Source organism: Homarus americanus, unplaced genomic scaffold (genome assembly GCF_018991925.1).
Source record: "Homarus americanus isolate GMGI-L3 unplaced genomic scaffold, GMGI_Hamer_2.0 scaffold32929, whole genome shotgun sequence".
NCBI classification, from domain to species: domain Eukaryota; kingdom Metazoa; phylum Arthropoda; class Malacostraca; order Decapoda; family Nephropidae; genus Homarus; species Homarus americanus.
In genome coordinates this window covers 3340088-3364572 of record NW_024737097.1, presented here as the reverse complement: position 1 = coordinate 3364572, position 24485 = coordinate 3340088, and the positions used below count along the sequence as shown (strand labels likewise).

Here is a 24485-nt window from a genome sequence, read left to right as displayed (position 1 = left end):
CAAATCTTGTATTTGGGGTAAAATATCGTGAGTTTCGCGAGATCCAACCGGCTGAATGCTGGCCACCGTCTTGAATGAAGTCACAGCTCTCATACCAGTTAGTCATTTCTGCTACAACGCTTGTTTTGTCAAAGTGAATTGGTTGTAACCCAATTGATGAATAGGGGAACGCTGTTTGTAAAATGCGAACTTCTGCATATTAATGTTGGCTGTAACACAATTCCACCCTCATGTTTTGATTCCATCCTCAATGTTTTAAGCGTGGCACGGGGTTATGCAATGTTTACAATTCACACTTGACATCGCATGTTCAATTGATTCCTGTCATTTGTTGTGAAGTGTTTTTTGAGACACTAAATTTTTTCTATTTTTTTGCAAATTTAGCTGTTACCCATAAATACTGTATGAAAAGGATAAATAAAAAGAATGTTTCGCAGTGAGGACTAATAACGGTTTACACCAGCGCTCTCTGTTTACATCACGTGATCAGTTGAATCACTCGGTTTCTGTCAATTACTCAGTGAATTTTGCTATTTTCTCCAATTTTGATGTGTTAGCAATGAATACAGAAAGATAGGGTAAGAAGAATGTTTCCAAGAAGCGTTCTGGTGATCAAATTGCTGGTGGTGAACGTAAAAGAGAGTTACAAGAACGCAACTATCACGTTGTAGCCCACACCATCCTAGCGACCACCCGGGCTGCTATTGTGTGCATTTTTGGGTGGTGCTACCACCTGTCGAATCAAGATTATGGCCTCTACCTCTACTGGGGGTCCTACTGGTGCTAGTGGGGGTGGGACAGACCCACCTAATCGGCTAAATAAGGAAAAGGAGAAGCGGGACTATCATAAGGGAGTTAAGTTTGCCAAGTACTCGATGCAGGATAAGCAGCGTGTGATTAAGTTACATACATACTTTGTATGTATAATTTTTCTGTGAGTTGGAACCAATTACCCAATATCCCATTGAAATAATAGATTCAGTTAACGAAATTTTCGGTTAACAACTGACTGTGTTACCAATTGTGTTCGTTAATCGAGGGACCACTGTACACTATTTTCATTTGGCGAATTTGAATTTGGTGCAATTTTTCCAGTCTATATTACTCGCGAAATACAAGATCTTACTGTATACTGTATAGGAAAATGTCGATAATTTTGGTAGCCGCGATATAAAAAATTTGTTATATAAAGTCGTGATATATCCCGACCCTACTATTCTCTTAATGTGGCTTAGGAATAAGAAAATAAAGCATAAAACAATAAAATAGAAAAATGAAGAGCATGGCTGTGTATGTATAGGAAGTGAAAATTTGTGTGGAGGAAGTGGGCTATAACTGCACACCCGACTCCCCATTCCAGCCGCTCTCCCTCCCTCCATTCCACAATGTGTGTCACCTGGGTGGCTGAGCAGCTGACTGTGTCACGTCACCCGGAGGAGCTATTCTTTGTACGTAAAATATTATATACTGACCCAGTAAATGTGAGGAATAAAAAAAATTCTGCATTGCCATTTGGCAACCATTTTATTATACACTGGACACAGGATACAGCCATCAACGCAGATCCCTCACTCGGCTCCCCTCTCCTCTTCCTCTGCTGTGTGTGCTTACTCCAAGGCATGAAGAAATAATTATTCCTTGTTTTTGATCTTGTGACCATGGTTTTTCATTGCACGTTTTGTATGAACGATTGTGTGTACAGCACGTGTAATAAGAGTAAAAAAAAATTACGTATATTTACTCAAATTATGTGGTTGAAAGGTAACCATAATATAAGGTCGCATCTCACACAAAGAAATTTCTATTCCCATTATGTTTTTGCCCTTAAGGTAATTTTATTTTAATTTTTTTTTCATATTTTGTATAAGAGATTGTGTGCATGTAATAGAGTAAAAAAAAGAACTAAATAAATATATAAATAAATAAAATAAAACATTGTATATCTTCCTGACATTACGAGTTGAAAAGTAACCATAGCATATAACTGGCATTCCCTCTGGTAAAGTTTATTCTCTACTTGTAAATTTTACCACAATCGTGGCCTGTGGTGACGAGTGAGAAGAAGAATATAGCACATACAGTAGACCTTCGCCTACTGTAGGTTTGCCATCCGCGGATTCTAGGTTTTTAGTCTGTACGCCATTTCACCAGCCATGGCGGTGAATTTCAAGTATCTGGATTATTGTGGCATCTTTATCCCTCCACGGTCTGATGTATTCCTCTATAAATGTGAGGAATGAATAAAAATAATACTAATAAATAAAGGAAAAGAAAAAATACTGCATTGCCATTTGGCAATCGTTTCACTAAGGACATGGGAGACAGGAGCGCGATCCCCTCCCACGATCGTGGGCTAACTCCCGCAGACATAAGAAATTTTTATATTCTTTGTGTATGACTATGATAATCATTTATTTACCATATTTATTTATCTTATTTTTTGGCATTTGCTCTGAGTGGTAGTGTGTGCATATAACAGTAAAAGAATGAGTAAAATTACATAAAGTAATATCTCTGTTAGCTGGAATCCCTCAAACCCGTAACTCTCTGATAGCCGGAATTCAAATTTTCTCGGAAAATCGCCCCCAGAGCCGTAATTTTCCGGAAAATTGCAGCTCTGGAACGATTTTCTGAGGGGCACATTTTCCAGAAAATTGAGAAAATATTCCCGATACCCGGAAAATTCCGGGGGTGGTGGAGATATTTTTTCTGGTTTGAGAGATGAAAATCAGGTGCATTTTCTGGAAATTCCAAGAATAAAAAATTCCGGTACCCGGAAAATTCTGGAAAATTCAGGGGATGGGGAATATTTTTCTGGGTTCGAGAGATGATGTAATGGGCAATTTCTGGAACTTCTGAGAAAATTTTTCCGTTCGCTGGAAAATTCCGGGGATGTGGGATTTTTCCCGGTTTGAGAGTCGTCTCGTTACCCATAAATCTCTCATCCCCAGAAGAGATCTGCACCAATTATTCCGTTGATGGGATATCACTATATATCTACCTGAAACTATGAGTTGAAAAAGAAGAATAACGCATCTCACGGATTGGCCTGCTAGGGAGAGGCTGAGATCCCTGTCACCACACCCCTTTCCACCCTCCCCTCCCATGATCGAACACTATCTCCCTTGGACATTTCTTCTCTATGTTTTTGACCGTATGATAATCATTTCTTTTATTATTTTTTGCACATTTTGTCTGAACGATTGTGTATGCATGTAACAATAAAAAATTAAATAAACTTGCGGACTGTATATCTACCCTGAAAATATGAGTTGAAAAAAAATTAACACAGCAAGGCCTGATAGGGGGAAGAGCTAGAACAGTGGTTCTCAACCTTGTTTGCCCCATGCACCCCTTTCACCATATGTCAGAATGTCATTCCCTCCTCCTTTCCAAGATTGTCTGCCTCAAAAAGTGCATTCCAAATAATATGCATATAATACTGAAAATCCTTTATTTTTTCCATATTAGTACATATACATTTACAATTTTACATGAATTATTTTTATAGTGGAGTTTTACAAATTAAATGCCAATTGAAAATGTTGATGGATTTATAAAACTTGAATAAAAGAAAATAGTTTTTTTTTATTTATAATGAATTACTTAACAGACCAAACTGAAGCATAATGCAATAAACAAAAAGTTCAATAGAATACCAGGATATTGTAAATTTGTAATTAATTTTATTCAGATGAAGATTACAGTCAATGAGAAACCTGTGATTGTTTTTTCTTCGCCAATTCTGGGATACGCGGAGGAGTGCTTGAAAGGGCACAACGCAGGTCATTTTCTACCTCTAATCTACTACGTTGCTTCGTTTTAATTTGCAACTGAGTTGAAAAGCCTGACTCACAAAGATATGTCGACACAAACGGAAGCAATGCACGGATAGCTCTTTCTGCCACTTTTGGGTAGGAATCGCACATCAAGGGCCAAAATTCTGTGATTGATTTCTCATCGAACATATCTCTTGCTCCCGAATCAGTTTCCCCCCCCTGAAAACCTGAATTCCCCCCCTGGGGGGAATTCCCCCCTGGTTGAGAACCCCTGAGCTAGAAGGATGTAGTAATAGGGACAGTTTAACTTGGCAACCTGCCAAGTCCACACACACATACACAGACATCCTTGACCACTGGAGGGTCGAGACCTACCAGGCGCTGCTGAGCAGTGGCCCCCCTTGGCCATGTTCGGCCCCACTCCTCAAGTCCTTCTCCTCGATCCATCATCACCACCTGGATATCAACATCATCAAAAGTGACAATTTCGTTTCAGAAAAAAGTGGGATCAGTGATAACCAGTGTTTAAGCCAGTGAATTCAGCACCAGACAGTACCAGTGAGAGCAGTGACCCACCACTGAGATGAGCACCCCTGGGAACTGACCACCAACTTCTGACCAGGAGGTGCTAATCAGTCCACCATGGGAACAACAGTGGGTCGGCTTCACACTTGACTACGAGATAACACAACACCACCCAACAGAGTGAGGTACTGTGACATCACCCCACACCACACAGTGTTCCCATGACCACGTGAGGTCCTTCAAATCAACACCTACAGACGAGTTACTACACCACGTGAACACCACACCACCCGGTGTCTCCATGACCACGTGAGGTCCTTCATATCAACACCCGAGAATGAGTTACAACACCACGTGAACGCCACACCACCTGGTGTCCCCATAACCATGTGAGGTCCTTCTTGTCAAAACCTACGGACGAGTTACTGCACCACGTAAACACCACACCACCCAATGTCTCCATGACCAGCCCTGGCCTGGGCCATCAACAGTAAACTATAATAATTTGTATGTTCAGTTCATGTTCCTTCTCCTTTCAGTAATGAAAGCTTTTGTTAAACGACCCACCCACCCCATGTCTTTGAATGTAATAAGTCATTTTTGTCCAATGTATATTTTCAGCCTTCAGACTGCAGAACTTTTTCAATAAACCGTTAATGATTATTATTATTATTATTATTATTATTATTATTATTATTATTATTATTATTATTATTATACACACACACACACACACACACACACACACACTCACTCACTCCACCGAATTGTACTGTAAAATTTATATTACTATTTAATTATGCTATTTTATATGGATTTGACTCATTTAATTAATATACAATACTGTACAGGTATTATTTAGTGAAGGAAAGGGCAACTGCAGGGTGTTAAAGGAACCTAACCCCCATGGTTGGCGAGGGACTACTGTACTGTGAGAACTTTTGAGAAAAAAAAAATCAAGATAGAGTATTGGACTTACTAAGGAGTGGGGAATCGAATGCTGAAGTTATGCATCAGTTACCTTATTATATTAAAGGGGTTATAATATAATAATACAGGTGCTCCTCTACTTAAGAACGTTCAACTTTCAGAGATACAAACATCATCACTGGGGGGGTTACCTGCCAGAACAGGTGTTTAATGTGGATGAGACTGGATTACAGTATTTTGAAGAAAATTCCACATAGAACAAACATTACCTATGAGGAGAAGAGTGAGCCTGGTTTTAAGGCTGTATTAAAGGGTATAGTTGTACAAACAATTGGACTTAAAAACAAGCCTCAGGAACGTAACTCATTCGTAAGTAGCGGAGGAGCACCTAATAAAATAAATAAATATTGAAGTGATAACCGTGGTAACATTATGAGATGTTCTTATTACCACCATGCTATTGTACAATTCCAGATGTTACTAAATGTTACATAATACTTCCTTGAGATAAATGTATAGTACAGTATATATCAGGTGCCTACAGGAGAGCTCAGGTTCTCAACTGGCTCAGCCATGTTAATATTGTTATTATTATCCACTCTGTATCTGTGTTTCTCTGGCGAAATAAACTTTCAATTCACGAAGTCCTACAGGCTGATATCACAAATTCATCTCAGAAAAACGGACTTCTTTAACACTCATTCCTCTCCATTTTATTGGTGTAGCTTGGAAATAAAGCAAAATAGTATAAAACTAGAATAAGGAAAATGAAGTTGTGTGTGTGAAATAATAATAATTAACGGTTTATTGAAAGAGCATGGCAGCCGGAAGGCTGAAAATATACAATTACATAATTGGGAAGTGGGTCTCTTGATTTACAAATGTTATCCAGGCAACATAAGTGATACAAATATGATATATAATAATTAGGTGTTGATAATTTTTACAATGGTTGGGACTGGGCTGTTCTTAAGCAATCAGTACATGCTCGTATGGGCTGGATGTGGTTGGAAAGGTGTGTGTCCACGTGGCCAGGACTGTAGCTTGGGGCAAAGCAGGTGTGCTCCATCCTTCAGGTTAGGTCAGATCCAGCCACACTCAGTATTGCTGTGTTTTTCCAACGAGTTGAAATTCCCACTTTTGTATATCACTTGTGGGTTGATCGTCAATCTTTGCTCTCTGTGTGCGTGCGTGGCCGGCCATAGCTGCGTCACTGACTTTCCAACCCAGCCGCCTCATATATTGTTAAATGTAATGAAACTAAAATTTGTAGAAAAATCATTACAATACAGTGCAGAACTTTAATGTAGCTTAGAAATAAAGAAAATATAATATAATATAAAACTACTGTACAGTAGTACCCTGATTTACGCGGTCAATTGAACCCACAAGGTTCCGCGTTAAGTGAAATCCGCGTAAATGGAACAACAGAACATATGGGATTACAGTAATTCCAATAGAGACTGGCCCGACCCCCAAACTCTACTTTTTCCGACACAATACCTATGTTCTAGTAAAAATAACATCTTAATTTTATGATAGTACATGCACACAGTTAATACTTAAGAGAAATACAGTCGCCAAGTTAATGTCCATTCAAATAATGGACTCAACTCCCTCCCCCTCTTCTCACACTACACTGCTGGCTCTTCCCTCTCTGAGACATTTTGGGGGGAAAACCACTAGATTTTAATAAATAATACCTCAAACTAAAGTTAGGATAATATAATTGACATTGCTGGATTCCTTGTAAGACCAGGAATATTTTGAATATAAATGTCGTATATTTTGCACAAAAGATAACATATTTACTCAGAGTAAACATTATATCTAAAATTTGTATGTCTAATGCAAAATCTATGATGTTTATATTCAAAATGATAATCATATTGTAAGAATTCCAGCAATGTAAATTATATTCTGGCTGGGTAATTTGTATGAATTTTATGAGCTAAATAAAAAAAATATATATTATACTTCACCGCGTATATGAGTAGATGAACCGCGTTAAGTGAAAGTTCGGTTCTGGCGAGGCACCGCGTATATGAGAAATCGCGTTAAGTGAAACCGCGTAAAGCGGGGTAATACTGTATAAAATAAGGAAAATGAAGAGAATGGGTGTGAAGGTGGTGTGCTATAAATGCTTGGCTGCACTCCCATCCCGATGTGGCGTCATTGCTTAAGCCCCGTCCACACGATCGAGCAGTGCCCAGCGGGCTTTGCCCGTTTACCAGGCAAAGCCTGTGTGTTGTTGTACACATGGGGGTGGTTGGCGGCAGTCATAGTCGGGCGCCGGTAGGTGGTCAGCAGTGGCGGGTGCGGTACAATCACCATGGTGTGTCGCAGGAATAATCGCCGGACAGTTAAAGCGAAGAGCGTTGTGTACTATAATAATTGCTGCTATGTGCAAAGAGAAGAACCAAATGCAGAAAAGGGAATGGTGCAAAGAGTGGTTAGGTCGAAGAAAAGTATTAGGAAGTCATGCCACGATTTTACGTGAACTGCAAGATGGACATGAGAAAGACTTCACCAATTACATGAGAATGGACCCCAACACCTTTGTACACCTTTTACAAACTCCTAGTGAACGTGGAACCATACCGGTATATAAAAAAAACAGGATACCAATATGAGGGAGAGTATATCTGCCAAGGCTCGTCTAGAGGCAACGCTCATATATCTTTCAACTGGGTGCACCTACACGTCACTTCAGTATAGAACGAGGATATCAAAACAAAGTTTGTCCCTCATAATATCTGCAACTTGTCAAGCCATGTATGGAGTACTCAAGGAAGATTACTTGCAGGTGAGATTTGTAGTACAGTACATAAAAATTCATTGAATAATGTTAGAATTATGATATGCATAGACAGGAAGCTATGGGACTAGAGTGAGGAGAGCGGCAGGAACGAAGAACACACATGAATCTCCTTGTTACATAATACATATACAATCTCCCGTTTATTGTCACGCCAATAATGTTCATTGCATAAGTTTATTTGGTTATACACTGGACATCTGGACCGAGCGGGCAACATATACGTATTACATTTGCAGTACTTAACTCAGGTTTTACAAAGTACTAGCTTACGTTCTGTCAGTATCTCTGTTCATTCCTCACCGACTTGAGGACCCCGACCCCCGAGGTCAGCGGTGGTGTAGTGATGAGCTGTTTTTGACAGTCACGTGAGGTTCCAATAATAACACGTGTCTTGTATTGCAAGCTTGTGTAATGTTGAATATTAATGACAATATTATAGGAATATCAGTTTTCGGGTTTTATCGTTTGTCTGGCAGAGTCGTCGCTCCATATCCGGCAGCAAACCACCAGACAGGTGGACCATGATTTCGCTCAACGACTGGCACGAGCAATCCGCTGGTTTGCCCGCCAATTTTGCCCGATAACGGGCATTTAGCGCGTGCCCGCCGGGCACTGCTCGATCGTGTGGACGGGCCTTTACACACAGCACCATGCGACAGCCACACATGTATGATTCAGCTGGTTGACTGCCTGGCTGAAGTGGGTCGCATATCCCAGAGGACGGTTTGGGTGTGAAGGAACCTTTTTTTTTTCTTTTTTTCATATTCATAAAATATGGGCTGTTGTATTTTATGATATGCTATGTATCAATTTTTTATTTATCCTAGCAATAAATATGGCAGCTCATCTCTGTTGGGATTTGTCTTCAAGCTTATGATTCTAGCTGATTTTGGACTCGAGATATCAGGTTATACTGTACAGTAATTGGTTCTGTTAGGGGGCTCATTTTTTATGGTTATGCATTAGGAGAGAGCAAAATAAATTTAATGGGGCACCACTGTCCAGTGTGCTTGTTCTTGCATTACCCCCTGAACCGTAGATTAGCTCTTATTATTATTTTATTATCAGTACCATGTATAATGCCATTGCTGTAAAGTTTTATATCATGCAATCTTGCAAATATGTATTAATACTATTTGAACTGTGCCTCCCAAGTAATGTTTGAGTTATCCGAAGTCACCCCAACTCAAACACAATTTTCACATACTGTACCTCCATTCAAGTTATATTTTCAGCTATAGCTATAGGATATATCAAGCACCACAGATTGTCTCTAAATTTTCAAGTAAGACATGTTTCTATTAGTTTTCACTCGTGTAGTTATATTATTGTGTGTTGTACTCTGGTACGCTCCTGTTAGAGAAAGTTTTGCAGCATTTGAATTTAAAAAATGGATTTGATTATTGACTTCCATTTATAACTTACACTTTAAACTAGCAAATGATACTCACATATCAAAACTACATAGTTAGGGCAACAATTTGATACCAAGAAAACTTTGCTTGCTGTAGCTCTCTATCTGTCACCCCATCTTATGGTACCTTGTTTTATATTTTAAGTGAGGAACCAGTGAGAAAGCATCTGAAGAATGTGTATGCCACCTTTACCCTGGCCACCATTGCCGCCTCAGCTGGTGGCTATGTTCACATGTTTAGCTCCTACATTGGAGCTGGGCTGTTGACTGGCTTGGGAGCTTTTGGAACACTGATCTGGCTTATGATGACTCCTTACAATGACAAGAACCAGATCCAGCGCCTTTCTCTTCTTGGCACCTTTGCTTTCCTTTCTGGATGCAACCTTGGTCCTCTTCTTGATCTGGCTGTTATGGTCAACCCTGCTCTGGTAAGTTTATATTTTGCCCCCTCTTTGTTGTCTTAAAGGCAGATGCTATTTGTCTACATGTTTTTAAAATTCTATGCCAGCACTGTACATCCCAGACCGTAGTTCGTGAAACGGTCTAGAGGGAGGGTGTAAAGTCTGCCCCCACCCTTACTGTATGGCGCGTCGCTGTCCAGCCATCGCCTCCAACATACAAACTAGCACCCTCACAGTTCAACAATCGAGTTCTGATACTTCCATTTCTCAATAAGGACTGAGAAAGGATGCCATTGTTTTATTTAATAAATTTATGAAATAATTTAGCTAATCAAGTTTTACAGTACAGTATTGACATAATAGGTTAAATCACTATTAGATAATCATGGCATTCTGTACAATACAGAATACACAGTGGAGACAGTGTGTCTTGGTCGTTGGGTCTACCGCACATAGGTAACCTTGATTCCTACAATGGATGACATACGAGTGACATATGCTTTTCAATGACGACCTGTAGCCTATCCGACATGGATGCCACAAGATCTTGCAACAGTTCCAGTCTTCCCCTTGTAGTATTCCCACTGTCTGTTAATGTGTACCATAATTTGATTACCGGTCAGTTTCTCTTTATTCTCCCACAGTTGACCATGTATACACACAACCACACATGCTATATAACGTTTATGTCTGTTTTCTTGCTGGGCCATTCTAGGAGCTCAAGGTTGTCCTGCCTCCCAAACCTCTGTTGACATTATGGTGCACATTAACAGACAGTGTGGATACTACTGTACTACTACGAACCATATTATCACTTGCATCATGCATACTATACTGACTACCAATCTCAGGGAAAATACAGCTTGTTTTGTAAAGAGTATGTCATGATATCTAATAATGATGTAACCTGTTATGTCAAATAATGTAAAGCCTGATTGGATAAATTGTTTTGTGAATTTATTAAACAAAACTATAACATCCTTACCCAGTCCTTATTGGGAATTGAAAGTATTAGAGCTCGATTGTTATACTGCGAGGGTGCTAGTTTGTGAGTTGGAGACGATGACTGGACAGCGATCAGTGGAGCCACAGCTTGAAATTTTTGGCTTATCTTGACAAATTTACCCCAACATTGAAAGCTTGAAAGAAAATTTTGGAAACCTTCCATAAATTAAAACATTTTTTCTCTTAACCCTTAAGCCCTGGGTTAGGGTAATGCTGGCAATACCCCCCCCTCCCCCCCCGTGGGGTTAAATCGAGAAAAAATAAATTTTTTCCAAAAATTATAATAATAAAAAATGGCGGGAAAATAGGCGAACGTTCTGGAACGTCACCCGGGACCTAAGGGTTAATTTTCTGCTTTCATAAAAGAAATTACAATATTCTTTAGGCACTTAGTTTAAGTAATTTAGCACCCCTGGGCCCATGATAGCCGATTTTACACCTCTATGCAACGCAAATTTTCCTGCTTTCATTTTGACAGAAATGTTAAAAAAATATATACAGTATGTATGTATATATATATATATATATATATATATATATATATATATATATATATATATATATATATATATATATATATATATATATATATATATGTATGTATGTATGTATGTATGTATGTATGTATGTATGTATGTATGTATGTATGTATGTATGTATGTATGTATGTATGTATGTATGTATGTATGTATGTATGTATGTATGTATGTATGTCATGTAAATCCACAATGAAAACGTGGATAAGATAAATCTTGATAAAATCACACGGGAAAATGGAAACAACGGAGTACCTTAGCTTTCGTCTTTATTCAAGACGAAAGCGACAATTAAAATTTATTACCCCCTGTATTTAGTAAGCTATACTAAATTATTACTACAGTACTATAGTATGTAGTCTACCGAACTAGAGATGGTCTACCAGGACATTGACACTAGCGTCCATTAACCTAACTTAACTTAACCAAACATGGGTTGAGTTACATTAATGGACGTTACAGTGTAAATAACCTGACCTAACGTGACCCAACCTGACTTGACCTGTCTTGACTCTACATTGTAAATATCCCGGTAGACCAACTATCAATTAGGTATTTCACATACTATAGTAGCACCATTTTAATTTAGTTTCATCTCCAACAGTCCAACAAATACCATATGTTTAGTCTTCTTTTGTAATGCAGAATACCAGGTGTTAATTTTCATTTGATTATCTATTATTTTTGTGTATTTCATATATTTTTTTGCATTTTGTAAAATTGTATTGCTTAAAATTTAAATACAGTAATTGTAAGTGGATATAATTTTGTCATGCCTTGAATTTTTTAGCTGTCTGGAAAAATTCAGTCAAAAATTTGGTAAAATTTGTATTTTCATGAGTGGCATCACTGAAAAGACATGCTATCCAGTAAGGGTGGGGCCAGAATTCACACTCACCAACAGTATCAAGAACTTCAGTCTGGGATTGTACATGTACAGTAGTCGCTTAACACTTTGTGTATGGGTTCCTCTCTGAGCTGAATAAATTTACTGACATTATCCAGATAAAATATTAATAGTGGTGTATTTTTTAAATACCCTGAACTGTGTGTTAAATTTTAGAGTGAAAAGTTAGGCTTAACCCATTCATTATAGGGATTCCACTTATCATTGTATTTGGCTAACTAGGCTAAAGAAAAGCTATTTCTTAAATTTATAAAATGTTACCAGGAACACAAAAAACAAATGACACTAATATTTTTGGTTTGTTGTTACATGTTTCCCTCACATCCAGTACAGTACTGTATGTATTTTATAAATACGTGTGGTAATCCGAATTAGTACAGTGGGGTATGCTATAACGAGTCTAATTGGTTCTCGAACCTTGTTCGTTATAGCATTCGTTCGTTATAGGATTAATCCGCTCCAGGCCCCCAAATACAACCACTTAACACTGAAAAATATACCGTATATACTCGTGTATAGTTCGAGTTTTTATGACCAAATTTTTAGGCAAAAAATTGGGGGTCGTCCTATACATGCATAATAGTTCTGTTAGGTTGAACCCGTGCATGATGGGAAGGGCGAGGAGCAACTTTTAGCTTCAGACATGAAAAATATTTACCATTTACTGCCAGTAAACAATGGAAACGTAAAATATGTACCAATTAGTAATGAAAAGTTGTGCAGTTCCTTCAGCAAATGAAGCTCATCAACTTACAATAGGCTAAATTACCTTACAATGTGCTTTCAGTAGTCTATGTTGAAGTTCTTAGCACAGGCTAACTTATCATATCATATACGGTATCACAGTTCTCATTGATCTACAAAAAATACCGGCAATAAAAACCTTTTCGATATTTCACACTTCATATAATACCCGGTAATCTACTTCAACCTCCTATTGTTTACAACGACGCATGACGCACCACCAGCTGTTGAGTGTATCAGCTTGACGGTACACGTGTTTTTCGAATCGTTTTCAGTTAAAAAACTGTTACATCACATGTATATTTTACCTTAACTGTGCCTGAATGAATATATTCTCGGAAATAAATAGTAGTTTTGCTGAAACGTGATGTATTTTAATGTAAAATAGGATAAAATACATGACGAAAACAAAAGACTTTACCTAACCTTCCGATGTTCAAGAGAAGTTACTCGTTTTTTTAATAGTTTTTGGTTAAAATATTGTTATATTACAATGGTATTCTATTCATACTGTGCTTGATATAATGCATTCACGGAAATGAAATATTTTTGCTGAAATGACGTACATATTACAGTGGAAAGTGGGATAAAGTCGTGACGAAAACAATTACTTTCGCTTTCTTTCGTTCAAAAGATGTTACCGTAATCGCTTTTCGAATGGTTTTCAGTTAAAAAACTGTTGTATTACAATAATATTCTATCCTAATTGACTTGAATAAATACTACGATACCATATTTCTGAATATTTTCATTAAAATCCATCAAAATCATTTTCCTTGTCATCGTCTGCAGCACCAAACAGCTTCTCCCAGTCCTCTCCTTGATCAGGGCTAGAGGCTGCGTGTTTTTCGAATCGTTTTCAGTTAAAAAACTGTTACATCACATGTATATTTTACCTAAACTGTGCCTGAATGAATATATTCTCGGAAATAAATAGTAGTTTTGCTGAAACGTGATGTATTTCAATGTAAAATAGGTTAAAATACATGACGAAAACAAAAGACTTTACCTAACCTTCCGATGTTCAAGAGATGTTACTCGTTTTTATAATAGTTTTCGGTTAAAATTCTGTTATATTACAATGATATTCTATTCATACTGTGCTTGATATAATGCATTCACGGAAATGTAATATTTTTGCTGAAATGACGTACGTATTACAGTGGAAAGTGGGATAAAATCGTGACGAAAACAATGACTTGCTTTCTTTCGTTCAAAAGATATTACCGTAATCGCTTTTTGAATGGTTTAGTTAAAAAACTGTTGTATTACAATAATATTCCCTCCTAATTGACTTGAATAAATACTTGAATGGAAATATACATTATTTTTGTTGAAACTACCTGCATTTCAGTGTAAAGTGGTGTAAAGTGTCGTGTCGTAATAATAAGTGGTAAACAATTTGCCTTCGGCACTCGGTGTTTCAGGCACGGCGAGCCTCAGTTTATAGGACGTAGAGCGTTTTTACTGAAGATTTTGTTGTTCCATTACCCTCAAAAGTCGACCTATAAACGAGGAATATCATAAATTAACGATTTCTTGGTCAAAAAATCAGGGTCGACCTATAAACGAGGGGGGGTTATAGACGAGTATATACGGTAATATAAAATTGTACAAATTGTAAAAAAGTGCATAAATATGCATCTAAACTCCTGAAATAAAGAATATCATTAATACTTGTAATAAAAAACAATAAATTGGTAAAAAAAAATAAATAAAAAAAAAATAATAAAAAATTACTGTTCGTTGTAGGAATTTCGTTCGTTATAGCATTCTCAATTTTATAGGTAAAACCGTTCGTTATAGGAATATTCGTAGTAGAATCCGTTCGTTATAGCATACCCCACTGTACTGTAATTATTATTTTGGAAATTAAATTATGCCCATGGAACTAACCATTGTGGCATCATTGTCAGCCAGGAGTCAAGCCAGAGCAATGTCTGGAAAGACATTTAGTTAGGTTACAGTATGGTACTTACATTACATTTTAGACCATAAAAATAAAGAGTGGAAGGTCAGAAATAATATCAACAGGGGGGAATTTGGCTGTAACTTACTCACCTCTTTACCTAGGAAATTTATAATTCATACTAGTTTACTGATTCCAGCATCTTCATGGAATACAACCTCCGACATAAATTAAATTACTCTAGTGTGTTGTACATGTATTTGAAAATCCAGTACTCCTGCATTCTGAGTTCAGTATTAAGTAAACTATCTCACTCGGTTTCTAAAATACCCTGTACAGGTACTACTGTAATACAGTAATAGTATATGATTACAGTATACTAATTAAAGCTCAGTCGATATACTGTGTGTTGATCTTTTGTAGACTTTTAATTATTCTTGACTTTGTGCTTTATTTTAATAGCAGGACTAATGAAATAATGTAAAGACATGTACATAAAAGTTTTAGAACCTGTAAGCAAAAGAAAATTGCTGGAAGTGGAAAAATATGGGTTTTTCACAGCCAAATTGCTAATCTTGACCAGGACAATTAATGTATACCAAATATTTTATTTATTTTTTAATATACAGTATTCATGTTTTTCCTCAGATTCTACAAGCACTGCTTGGCACAAGCGTGGTGTTTGCCTGCTTCTCCCTGTCTGCCCTGTATGCTCCCCGAGGCCAGTATTTGTACCTGGGTGGCACATTGCTGTCTGCACTATCCACACTCTTCTGGCTTTCCATGCTCAATATCTTCTTTGGGTCTCGTCTGCTCTTCCAGGTCAGTCTTCGTCGGTAATTTGATGTGTAACTCGGTAGGTTTCACGTAAATGGCACTGACACATTTTGTAACTAAATAGAGTAAGTTAATTTTTAAACATTAATTGATATTGCCACCTTTTTCAGTAACTAATTATGTTTTGATTAAATCCCTTTATTACACCATGTGGCATTACCTAGTTAGGGAGATTACTATAATTACAGTACCAAGATAAAAGTGAAAGTAAGTCCCATTGGCAGTACAGACACAGCACACTGAATACTAAGCCTTTGGTAATCAAGCCCAGCACTGCACTTCACAAACTGTCAAGTTAGGTACCCGTTCACAGACAAATGGACCGGGGATTACCCCATGCACAAACCAGTGACCTATAACACAAGAGGTGCTTGTGTGTCATAAATGCTAACACAAAAAAAACACCAGAGGTTCATGATTAAAACAATCCTGTTAAAGGTATAGAAACTTCATATAGCTACATTAGATTCTTTAAAGGTGATATCTGTTTTTGTTAACCCAATAACTGCGACATACATTCTTGAATGGTAAGCTGAGAAGTGGAACATACATTCTGAAGGTCAGAGCATTTTGAATGCAGCACCCAAAAAAATTTATATCTCGCGGGGTCAAGTATGGGATGCTTACACTCGCCAGTTTCTTGAGTCCCCCCGCTGAGACGTACATTTTCTCTATCCTCCATTTCAGAAACCTCACGACGTCTCATGTTGATGTTGTATATACGAGTATACTGTATCTAAAATAACGAATGATTATACATGTGTTACCCTAAGATATACCCTGTATATACATTCTTACAGCTGAAACATTCGTGATCCATTGCAAGCTTCAACTACACAGTATTTGCTTTTAGTGAAATTGTCAAATAAGTCGAGTGTTGGGGTGAGCAATAGAGGTTAAAATCCTTTTTCCACCCTATGAGAGACTGACGGCCAAACTAAGGTAAGTAATGGACTCCTATTTGGTTTCCAAATTCTTCTACTTACAACATGCCCTGACAATTCGCGGATGACAACCTGGATGTACCCAAGAATGTCTAAGGTAGTTTAAAAGTTTCTGGCATTTTTGTGACCAGGACTGGGAGCCATTCCTTCTAGAGACAGTAATTTCTTTTACATGAGGGTAGACTCTTACATTTTTTCCAAATGTTGTCTTTGTTTCTGATTATTTGTAAGAGGATTTTCCCATTATTCTTAATTTGTATGTTTTGTGTGTCTGTGTGTGTACACAGACACACACATACAGCATATACAATACAGATAAAAAAATTGTCTGAAGGGCAAATGTTCACAGATTTGGCTATTCGTCGCCATTTTGAGAATTTAACCCCTGCAAAGTTTAAGGACATGCTGTACTGTCTTTTAATCCACAAGAGTTAAAAAAATGTTTTGAAAGTCACTATACAGATTTTTTTTGTTCCACACTGGGGGTTGATCAGCGAATCACTCTACTGCAGTTATTGGGTTAATACACTTTTTGGTTGCTTTTATGAAGTTCTGTATAGGAAAAATTTTCAACTCAGTCAGTAACCTTACCATGTTTCAGCTTTGTCTTGAGCTAATTCTAAAACAGGGAACCTCATAATCCATTGTCACATAAATTTCACTTCAATGGGAAGTACAGTACTGTATAGGTGTACATTGATAACTGACGAATATAGGCTGGGAAAAGTCGTTGTTTAGTGAATCAACGGTTATTGAAACAATCTCATAAGAACATAACACATTCAAGGGGTTAGGGACCGGCCACCCTCCAAAAACTCCCATCTGTCCTTCATATATCTCTGTCGTGCACACTCAAGCAAGAAAATAAAGCAGACATATAAGGCAAGTATAATAACCCTTAAATAAGCAATGTAAAGCATAAATTGAGACTGTTACTTACCTGTGTTGAGGATGGTAGAGACAGTCTAGGGTGGCAAGTTCAAGTGTCTAGCACTCTTTGGTGGTCCATCACCACTCTCATTACACTTTATTATGCCTTATGTCTTATCACATCAAGCTACCCAGCACATGAGGAACTATCACTGGGGCATTCAGGCATGATTCAGTAACACACTAACTCAGAAATGACGAAAAAACACGAAGTCAGAGACATAGTAAGTTTAAACAAGAGCAATGACAGCGGGAATGAGTCAGGGCAATGTGCAGAGCCCTCTCGTGGCAAGAATTCGCACCACGCCACCATCCGCCAATTTCGAAACAGCCTTGTCGCTCCTCTGCTGATAGTCGGATCTCCGGGGTATCGACGAAATCTTGTGGGGTATTTCCCCTGTGTGTAATTGCTGGTTGTGCGAAGCAGCGGTTAACGGGACATCGGTTTTCGGGGTACACCTATATTTGGTACATTTGTTTTAATGATCATAATTTTGAGATTCTGTAAAGGACTAAATATAAGTAAATACCAATCTCTGAAAAGGTACCTGTACTGTACGCATGTTTTAACAAATTTCAGGTGAACTTGTACGTTGGACTAGCTGTGATGTGCGGCTTCATTGTTTATGACACACAGAATATTTTGGAAAAGGCTCGTCGTGGAGACAAGGATTATGTAATGCACAGCGTAGAACTCTTCATTGACTTCATTGCTGTTTTCAAGCGTCTTCTCATCATCCTGACAGACAAAGTAAGCTTATTATTGGCTAGATTAGATTTATGTTTACTGAAGCATAGAATGATACTGGCATTTTTGCATAGGCAAATATACATGTAATAGTGTTAACTGACGTACATGCATAAAATATATAAATAGTTGGGAAAAGTACTGTACTATTAGAAGTAAAATGTTAAACTTTCAGGAAGGTAGGGAGCACAATGAAGAATGTTGAAATGTGAAAGCATTTTACGAAAGATAGAAGTTTATTATTATTGAGAATATACCTAACAGGTGGACCTTGTTTAATGCTGGGGTTAGGTTCTGTGAAAAGAGCACTAATTGAATCGGTGCTAAAAGGGGTTGTTACACCATTATATACATGGAGATCTGTTCCTACACTTGTTACCTATATCCCAAAACAGTATATTTGGGGGTATATTTGGATATGAGTAAACACATTATTGCACTATTTATTCAACCTGTTGAATACAACTTGTAACATTATTCTATCCATCCAGCCATCAGCTGATGAAGTCACATACTCACACTTTCTCAGGTAGGTGGTGGGGGGGAGGGGAAGCTGCATGGGGGGACTGTAGGTGGAAAAGGAAAAGTTATCGTACTGCAATCGGTAAGGCAACTGTGTCTCCATTGTTGAAAAGTAGCAGGGGCTACCTGTAATAATGAAGGAGGTGGTGGTATGAGAAAGAGAGAGACTAAAAGGAAGGATGTGATAGAGGGGAGGGTTTTGAATGTTTAGAAAATAGAGGCATATGTGTTTGCTCAGAACCCACAATGCCTCTTTCTTTGATAATGGATGAGTTAATGGTGTGTCACAAGAAGCAGCTGAAGTAGACCAGATGAAAATATTGGGACTTGTAAAAAGGAAATGCCATAGCAGTACACTTCTGTTGCAGGGCCAGGGGGAATAAAAGACCATGAATGGAGAGCCTATTTTTCTTTTGATTCTGGCCACCATGCACCAGGGATTAGTGTTAAAATCCTATTTTTAAGCAGAGTCCATAGCCAGGCAGGTCACGAATAGACTACATTTTCGGTCACAGCAAACTAGCCTTTACAGGCTAAATTGCTGGTCACTGCAAAATAGTGAGACAAGCTGTTTTGGGCTATTTTGCTGGTCCATTGTTTATGTAAAAATTTCTGGTAGACATATGCAATTTCTTCATTTTTTTCTACTGTTACATGCCCACACAATCATTCATAAAAATGTACAAAATCAATATTACAAAAAAATTTATGTAAGGTCAAAAACATAAAAGGAATAAACATGCACTGGAGTTAACACTCACAGCGAGGGAAGGGAAGGGGGATATTTTAGTTGTTGTCTTGTGTCCCATGTATAGTGAAAATTGCCAAATGACAATGCATTTTTTCTTTTCTTTTCTATTATTATTCTTATGAAGCAAGTTCAATATTTATATACCGAAGTGAAAATAACGCACACGGTATTTGCACACTTTGTCAAATCCCTTCCCTGCCTTATCCATATACTAATTACAGTACAGTATGTAACAAAATTGAGGAATAATTGATCTTGAATTGCAAAAATCCACATTCTGCCCCACTGAGGATTTTTGGCAAAGAGGATAAAGTAATGTAGAGACAAGTGCATGGATCTCAGTACTCACCTTAAGAGTCACCCCAGCACTACCCAGGGGCATTCTTCGTGTTACAGTGGACCTCACTACTCGCATAAAGATCCCCCCCCCCCCACCGTATGCCACCTGAAGTTTAACTACCCCAACGCTACCAGGGGGCATGAGGGTATTCTTCAGTGGACAGTAGGCTTTGTGCCACCTGGTGGTTGTTGTATATTTTTAACTAAGGTGTGCAAATATTAAAAACTTTATTTAGATTACAGGTATACTGTAAGTGTGCATATCTTCAATAGTCATGTTTTTATTACAGTAATTACTCTTATATCATTACTTTTATTATATAAGCAATGGACCAGTAAAACATCCCAAAACAAGCTGTCAGGTTATTTTGCCATGACCAGTACTTTAGCCACTGCCTAAATTAAGAGAGATCCAAGATGGTGGATCAGTTCTGGATTCATGGCAGAGGTTGGTAGCTGAGTAGATGTGAGTGCTGCTTGGGTGGACACAAGCTCAAAGCAGGCCTCCTTCCTATAGAGGGCAACCTTTGTTTTTGTCTTTCTCATTTGAAGGCCGGGAATGGGTTGGGGAAGAATGGGTGATTGTAAGGTCAGCCCCTTCCTCCCCTGATGCCAGTGGGGATAAAGCGTGGTGAACTATCCCCCTATTCTAGGCATGCACAGTAAGATATAGGATTTTTATATCTTGATCAGATACCATTCATCAGATTCCACCCTCTCCCTTTTTTTCCAATGTTAAAATATTTGTTTCTTCTTTCAGGAGGCTCAGAGTAAGAAGAAGAGGAAGGATTAATGCATCAACATTTAGTGTAGATCATAAATAATAGTTTTAAGTTTGTGATAGCAAGAAAAGTGTCACAGGTTTATTATACCAATGTCTACGATGGATTTTTTTTTCCTTTTTTTTATGTTGATCAAGATTGCTGTCAAATTTTTAGGTGTTTGGTTTTGAAATTTGATGTTCAGTTCAGAAGCAGCAACTGTACTTGAGACGTCAAGAAGAAGATAACATGGATGAAAAAATTGTCAATGCAGCTTGATGGAAAGAAAGATGGCTTATTTGTGTGAGGGAAGTTACACAAGATGTTTTGATCATAGTACCATACTCTATGTGATTTGGGCAAGAATTGGAATGATGGAAATCTGACAAATTTATTATCACTGTGCTGCACTTTGCTCACCTATGTCTAGGAGCCAGTACAAAATGCACACAAGTCGTGTTGCCTCGTACAGTTACTTTGTCAGGATTTCTCCCTCAAGTATCATACCACCTGGTAACTTCCAACCAAGCATCAACAATTTGGTTCTCCAGCATGTGAGGACATGTTCCATTTATTATGGCAACCAGTCATACTTTTTTGTACTTTGAGATAGGATAAGGTCATCATTTGTAAGATACAAATCACACACACATACATATTTTGAGCAGTAGTTAGTACCTATGTTGTTTGTGTAGCTCTGGTTCATTTAACACCCATGCCATTGTCCAAAAAACATTGATCAGGGGTACATTTTTGAGACCCAAGTGTGTGGTATACTAATTATCCAAGCCTAAATTAGGCATTGATTTACAGATGATTTCATACATCCCTTCACAGAAATCTCCACTCTGCTTTGTTTGTACAGACTTGGAAAGTTATTGTTTAGTTAATTTTTGTGTATACAGGTATAGCAGTGAAGGATGAATTAAAGCTTTACACCAAATCATGGAAAATGGCTCATCATCAGTTGGGTCATTGTGAATACTATATATTTTACCCCATAAATATGAATAGATTTTATAAAGTATTGGCGCCTTCACTTGGTTTTCTGTATTCGTAGTGCGAGTTTTGTTGCCACAGCAAGTGGAATTACTGTGATTTTCTTCAAAGAAACTAATCAGTGGTGTGTGTAATATTAGAGATGTAATGTTTATAATTATGTTATATACTGTACATTAGTAAAGGAAGGGTTAATCCTATGTAGTGTATATTGTCGTTTCATTATGAATAAAAAGTTTTATGCTTTTAAGTTCACATTTCAGAAGGATTTTGTTATAGCAAATACAGAATATTAAAATTAAGGATATTTGCTTATGTTATGGTACTTTGCATATTTTTGCTTTCTGTTGGGGTAATTTTTTGTAATTATGGTATATTTTTAGACTACACTTACATAATCATGAACATCTAAGCTGATGTAACTAAAAGGATGCCCATGATTAAGCACTTCTTTTTATAATGGTCTGTGGCTTTCACAAGTTCTTGCTTAAAAAATGGTAAAATATTTTGTCCAGTTTATATATTTTTATAAACTTTCCATAATACAGAATAGGTATTCGTGAAAGAGATGGCACGTTTTAATTTTTGGAAACTGCCGACAGAATGCCACAATAATGTTCGGCAGTGAGACAGTGAGTTGAAGGACACCACCACCTGCCTTTAAATATAATAGGTAACCCCAGATGGTATGACCTGGTCTTTGTCTTATCCATTAATAATGAATAGCCTGGAATGTGTAGCTGAAAGGCTACTTAATCTCGCAAAGCCCATCACCATTATTGAAGTAGTAATGTTTTCTGTAGCACTTTACTGTATGAATTACTTTGGCAGAGTCATCCCACCAGATAATATATTGAAGCATTTATATACCTAAACATGGAGGAGTGACTCAATGAAAAGTGTTGTGATTTTGTTTAAGTGCAGGAAACCTGGGATAAGGACTTGTTTCATGGACTGTTGATGATGGTGTGACCTAAATTTTCTTCCTTCATTTGATTCATCATGAAGTAATTTTTTTTCTATTTTAATAAACTTCAATATCTTAGTTACCTGGATCCTGATTATATATGTTTTTAACTATCCCTCTATATCTTAATTAGTGTGAACATATATGTAAAGATACTGTGAAATTGGCTTGAAGTACCATGTTCAAGATGGTGAATGATCTGCATTTTGGTAACCAAATGTAGGTACTAGAGATACTGTTGTTGATTATACAATCGACAATATATGAGTGTGTTGTCAGAGATGGTTAATTGGAGATTTGTGAAAAATTACTGTACTCAATATTTTCTTGATGTCATAATTATCAATAAAATACTTTTCAACATTTGTATGTATATTTATATAAATTTATATATTTTCAAGGGTTATGTTCCTAGAGAATGTTGACAAAATTAATTTTAATAACGTGACTTAAGAAATTGGATCAGTTCCAAGTCCAAATACAGGGGGTCCTCGCTTAACATCTGGGTTGCATTCCTAAAAACATGACGTTATACAAAACGTTAAGCGGATCAATTTCTATAGAAAATAGTGCATACATATACAACTACAGTGATCCCTCGGTTAACGAACGCCTCGGTTAATGAATTACCTTCCATAAGAATATTCAATTCGGTTAACGAAATCGTGTCAACGTGTTTTCGCCTGCTCACCAGCTGTAGTATTAGTCCGCCAATACAGTAATCGGTTTTAGGGCTTAAATTCGTTACCATTTGAGTAAATATCAAGAAGGTTGTACTATTCAATAATTTTCCAAGTTTTATATTAAAATTTTTAAGTCATTTTAACAATTATTTAACATAATTGAAGTACAGGGAATTAGTTTTTAGTGCGCCAAACAGCCACTTGACTCGCCCAGAATGGCGACAGTTTGTGTGTCTGCTCGGAGGAGGAAGCATCTTGCTTGAGACACTCTTGCACATAAAACTATTTTTACGTTTTTACAGTACAATTATTGGTCATTCTGAAATTTATTTTACATATTGACAATATATAGTGCAGTGTTGATTTAAAGAAACCATTGTTTCAATGGGATTTTGGGTAATTGGTTCCAGCTCACCGAAAATTACATTCAAAGTAAAAAAAAATGCAGTAAAGTACACTTACTTTGAGGTGTGTATGTAGAAGGCTCCTGGTTTATGATGATGATGATGATGATGATGATGGGAATTAGAAGTGGGGGTGGAAGAGAAATCACCCCATGCTTGATGCCGTCATTTCACCCATAAAATTTTCAGTTCACTAGGTGTAATTCAAGATTATTTTCTTTAAATCAACACTGCACTGCACTATATATTGTCTATGTTAAATAAATTTCAGAATGATCAATAGTTGTACTGTAAAAACGTAAAAATACTCTTGTGTTCAAGAGACCCACAAGCAAGATGTTTCCTCCACTGAACAGAGATACAAATTGAGGCCTTGGTGGGTGAGTGAAGTGACTGATGGGCACACCAAAAACTAGTTCCCTCTACTGCAATTATGTTAAATAAGTGTTAAAATGACTCAAAAAATTAATATAAAACTTGGAAAATTATTGAATAGTACAACCTTCTTGATATTTATTCCAATTTTAACGAATGTTAGCCCCAGAACCGATTTCTGAATTGGCGGACTAATCTTCCAGCTGGTGAGCAAGCCAAAGCATGTCAAAATATTTTCGTAAGAATTTCGTTAA

The 24485-nt window shown here is 37.3% G+C and overlaps 1 protein-coding gene across 1 annotated transcript in view; it reads left to right on the top strand.

Moving 5' to 3' along the window:
- The window catches only part of LOC121873161 (bax inhibitor 1-like), a 40721-nt gene extending 17587 nt beyond the window's left edge, over positions 1 to 23134 (top strand). The window contains exons 2-5 of the mRNA XM_042376487.1: positions 9615 to 9897; positions 15620 to 15793; positions 18263 to 18433; positions 20803 to 23134. Coding sequence (XP_042232421.1) covers positions 9615 to 9897; positions 15620 to 15793; positions 18263 to 18433; positions 20803 to 20835 — 661 coding nt within the window. The 3' untranslated portion in view covers positions 20836 to 23134. The remainder of the gene's footprint in view (positions 1 to 9614; positions 9898 to 15619; positions 15794 to 18262; positions 18434 to 20802) is intronic.
- Positions 23135 to 24485: the final 1351 nt, after the last annotated feature.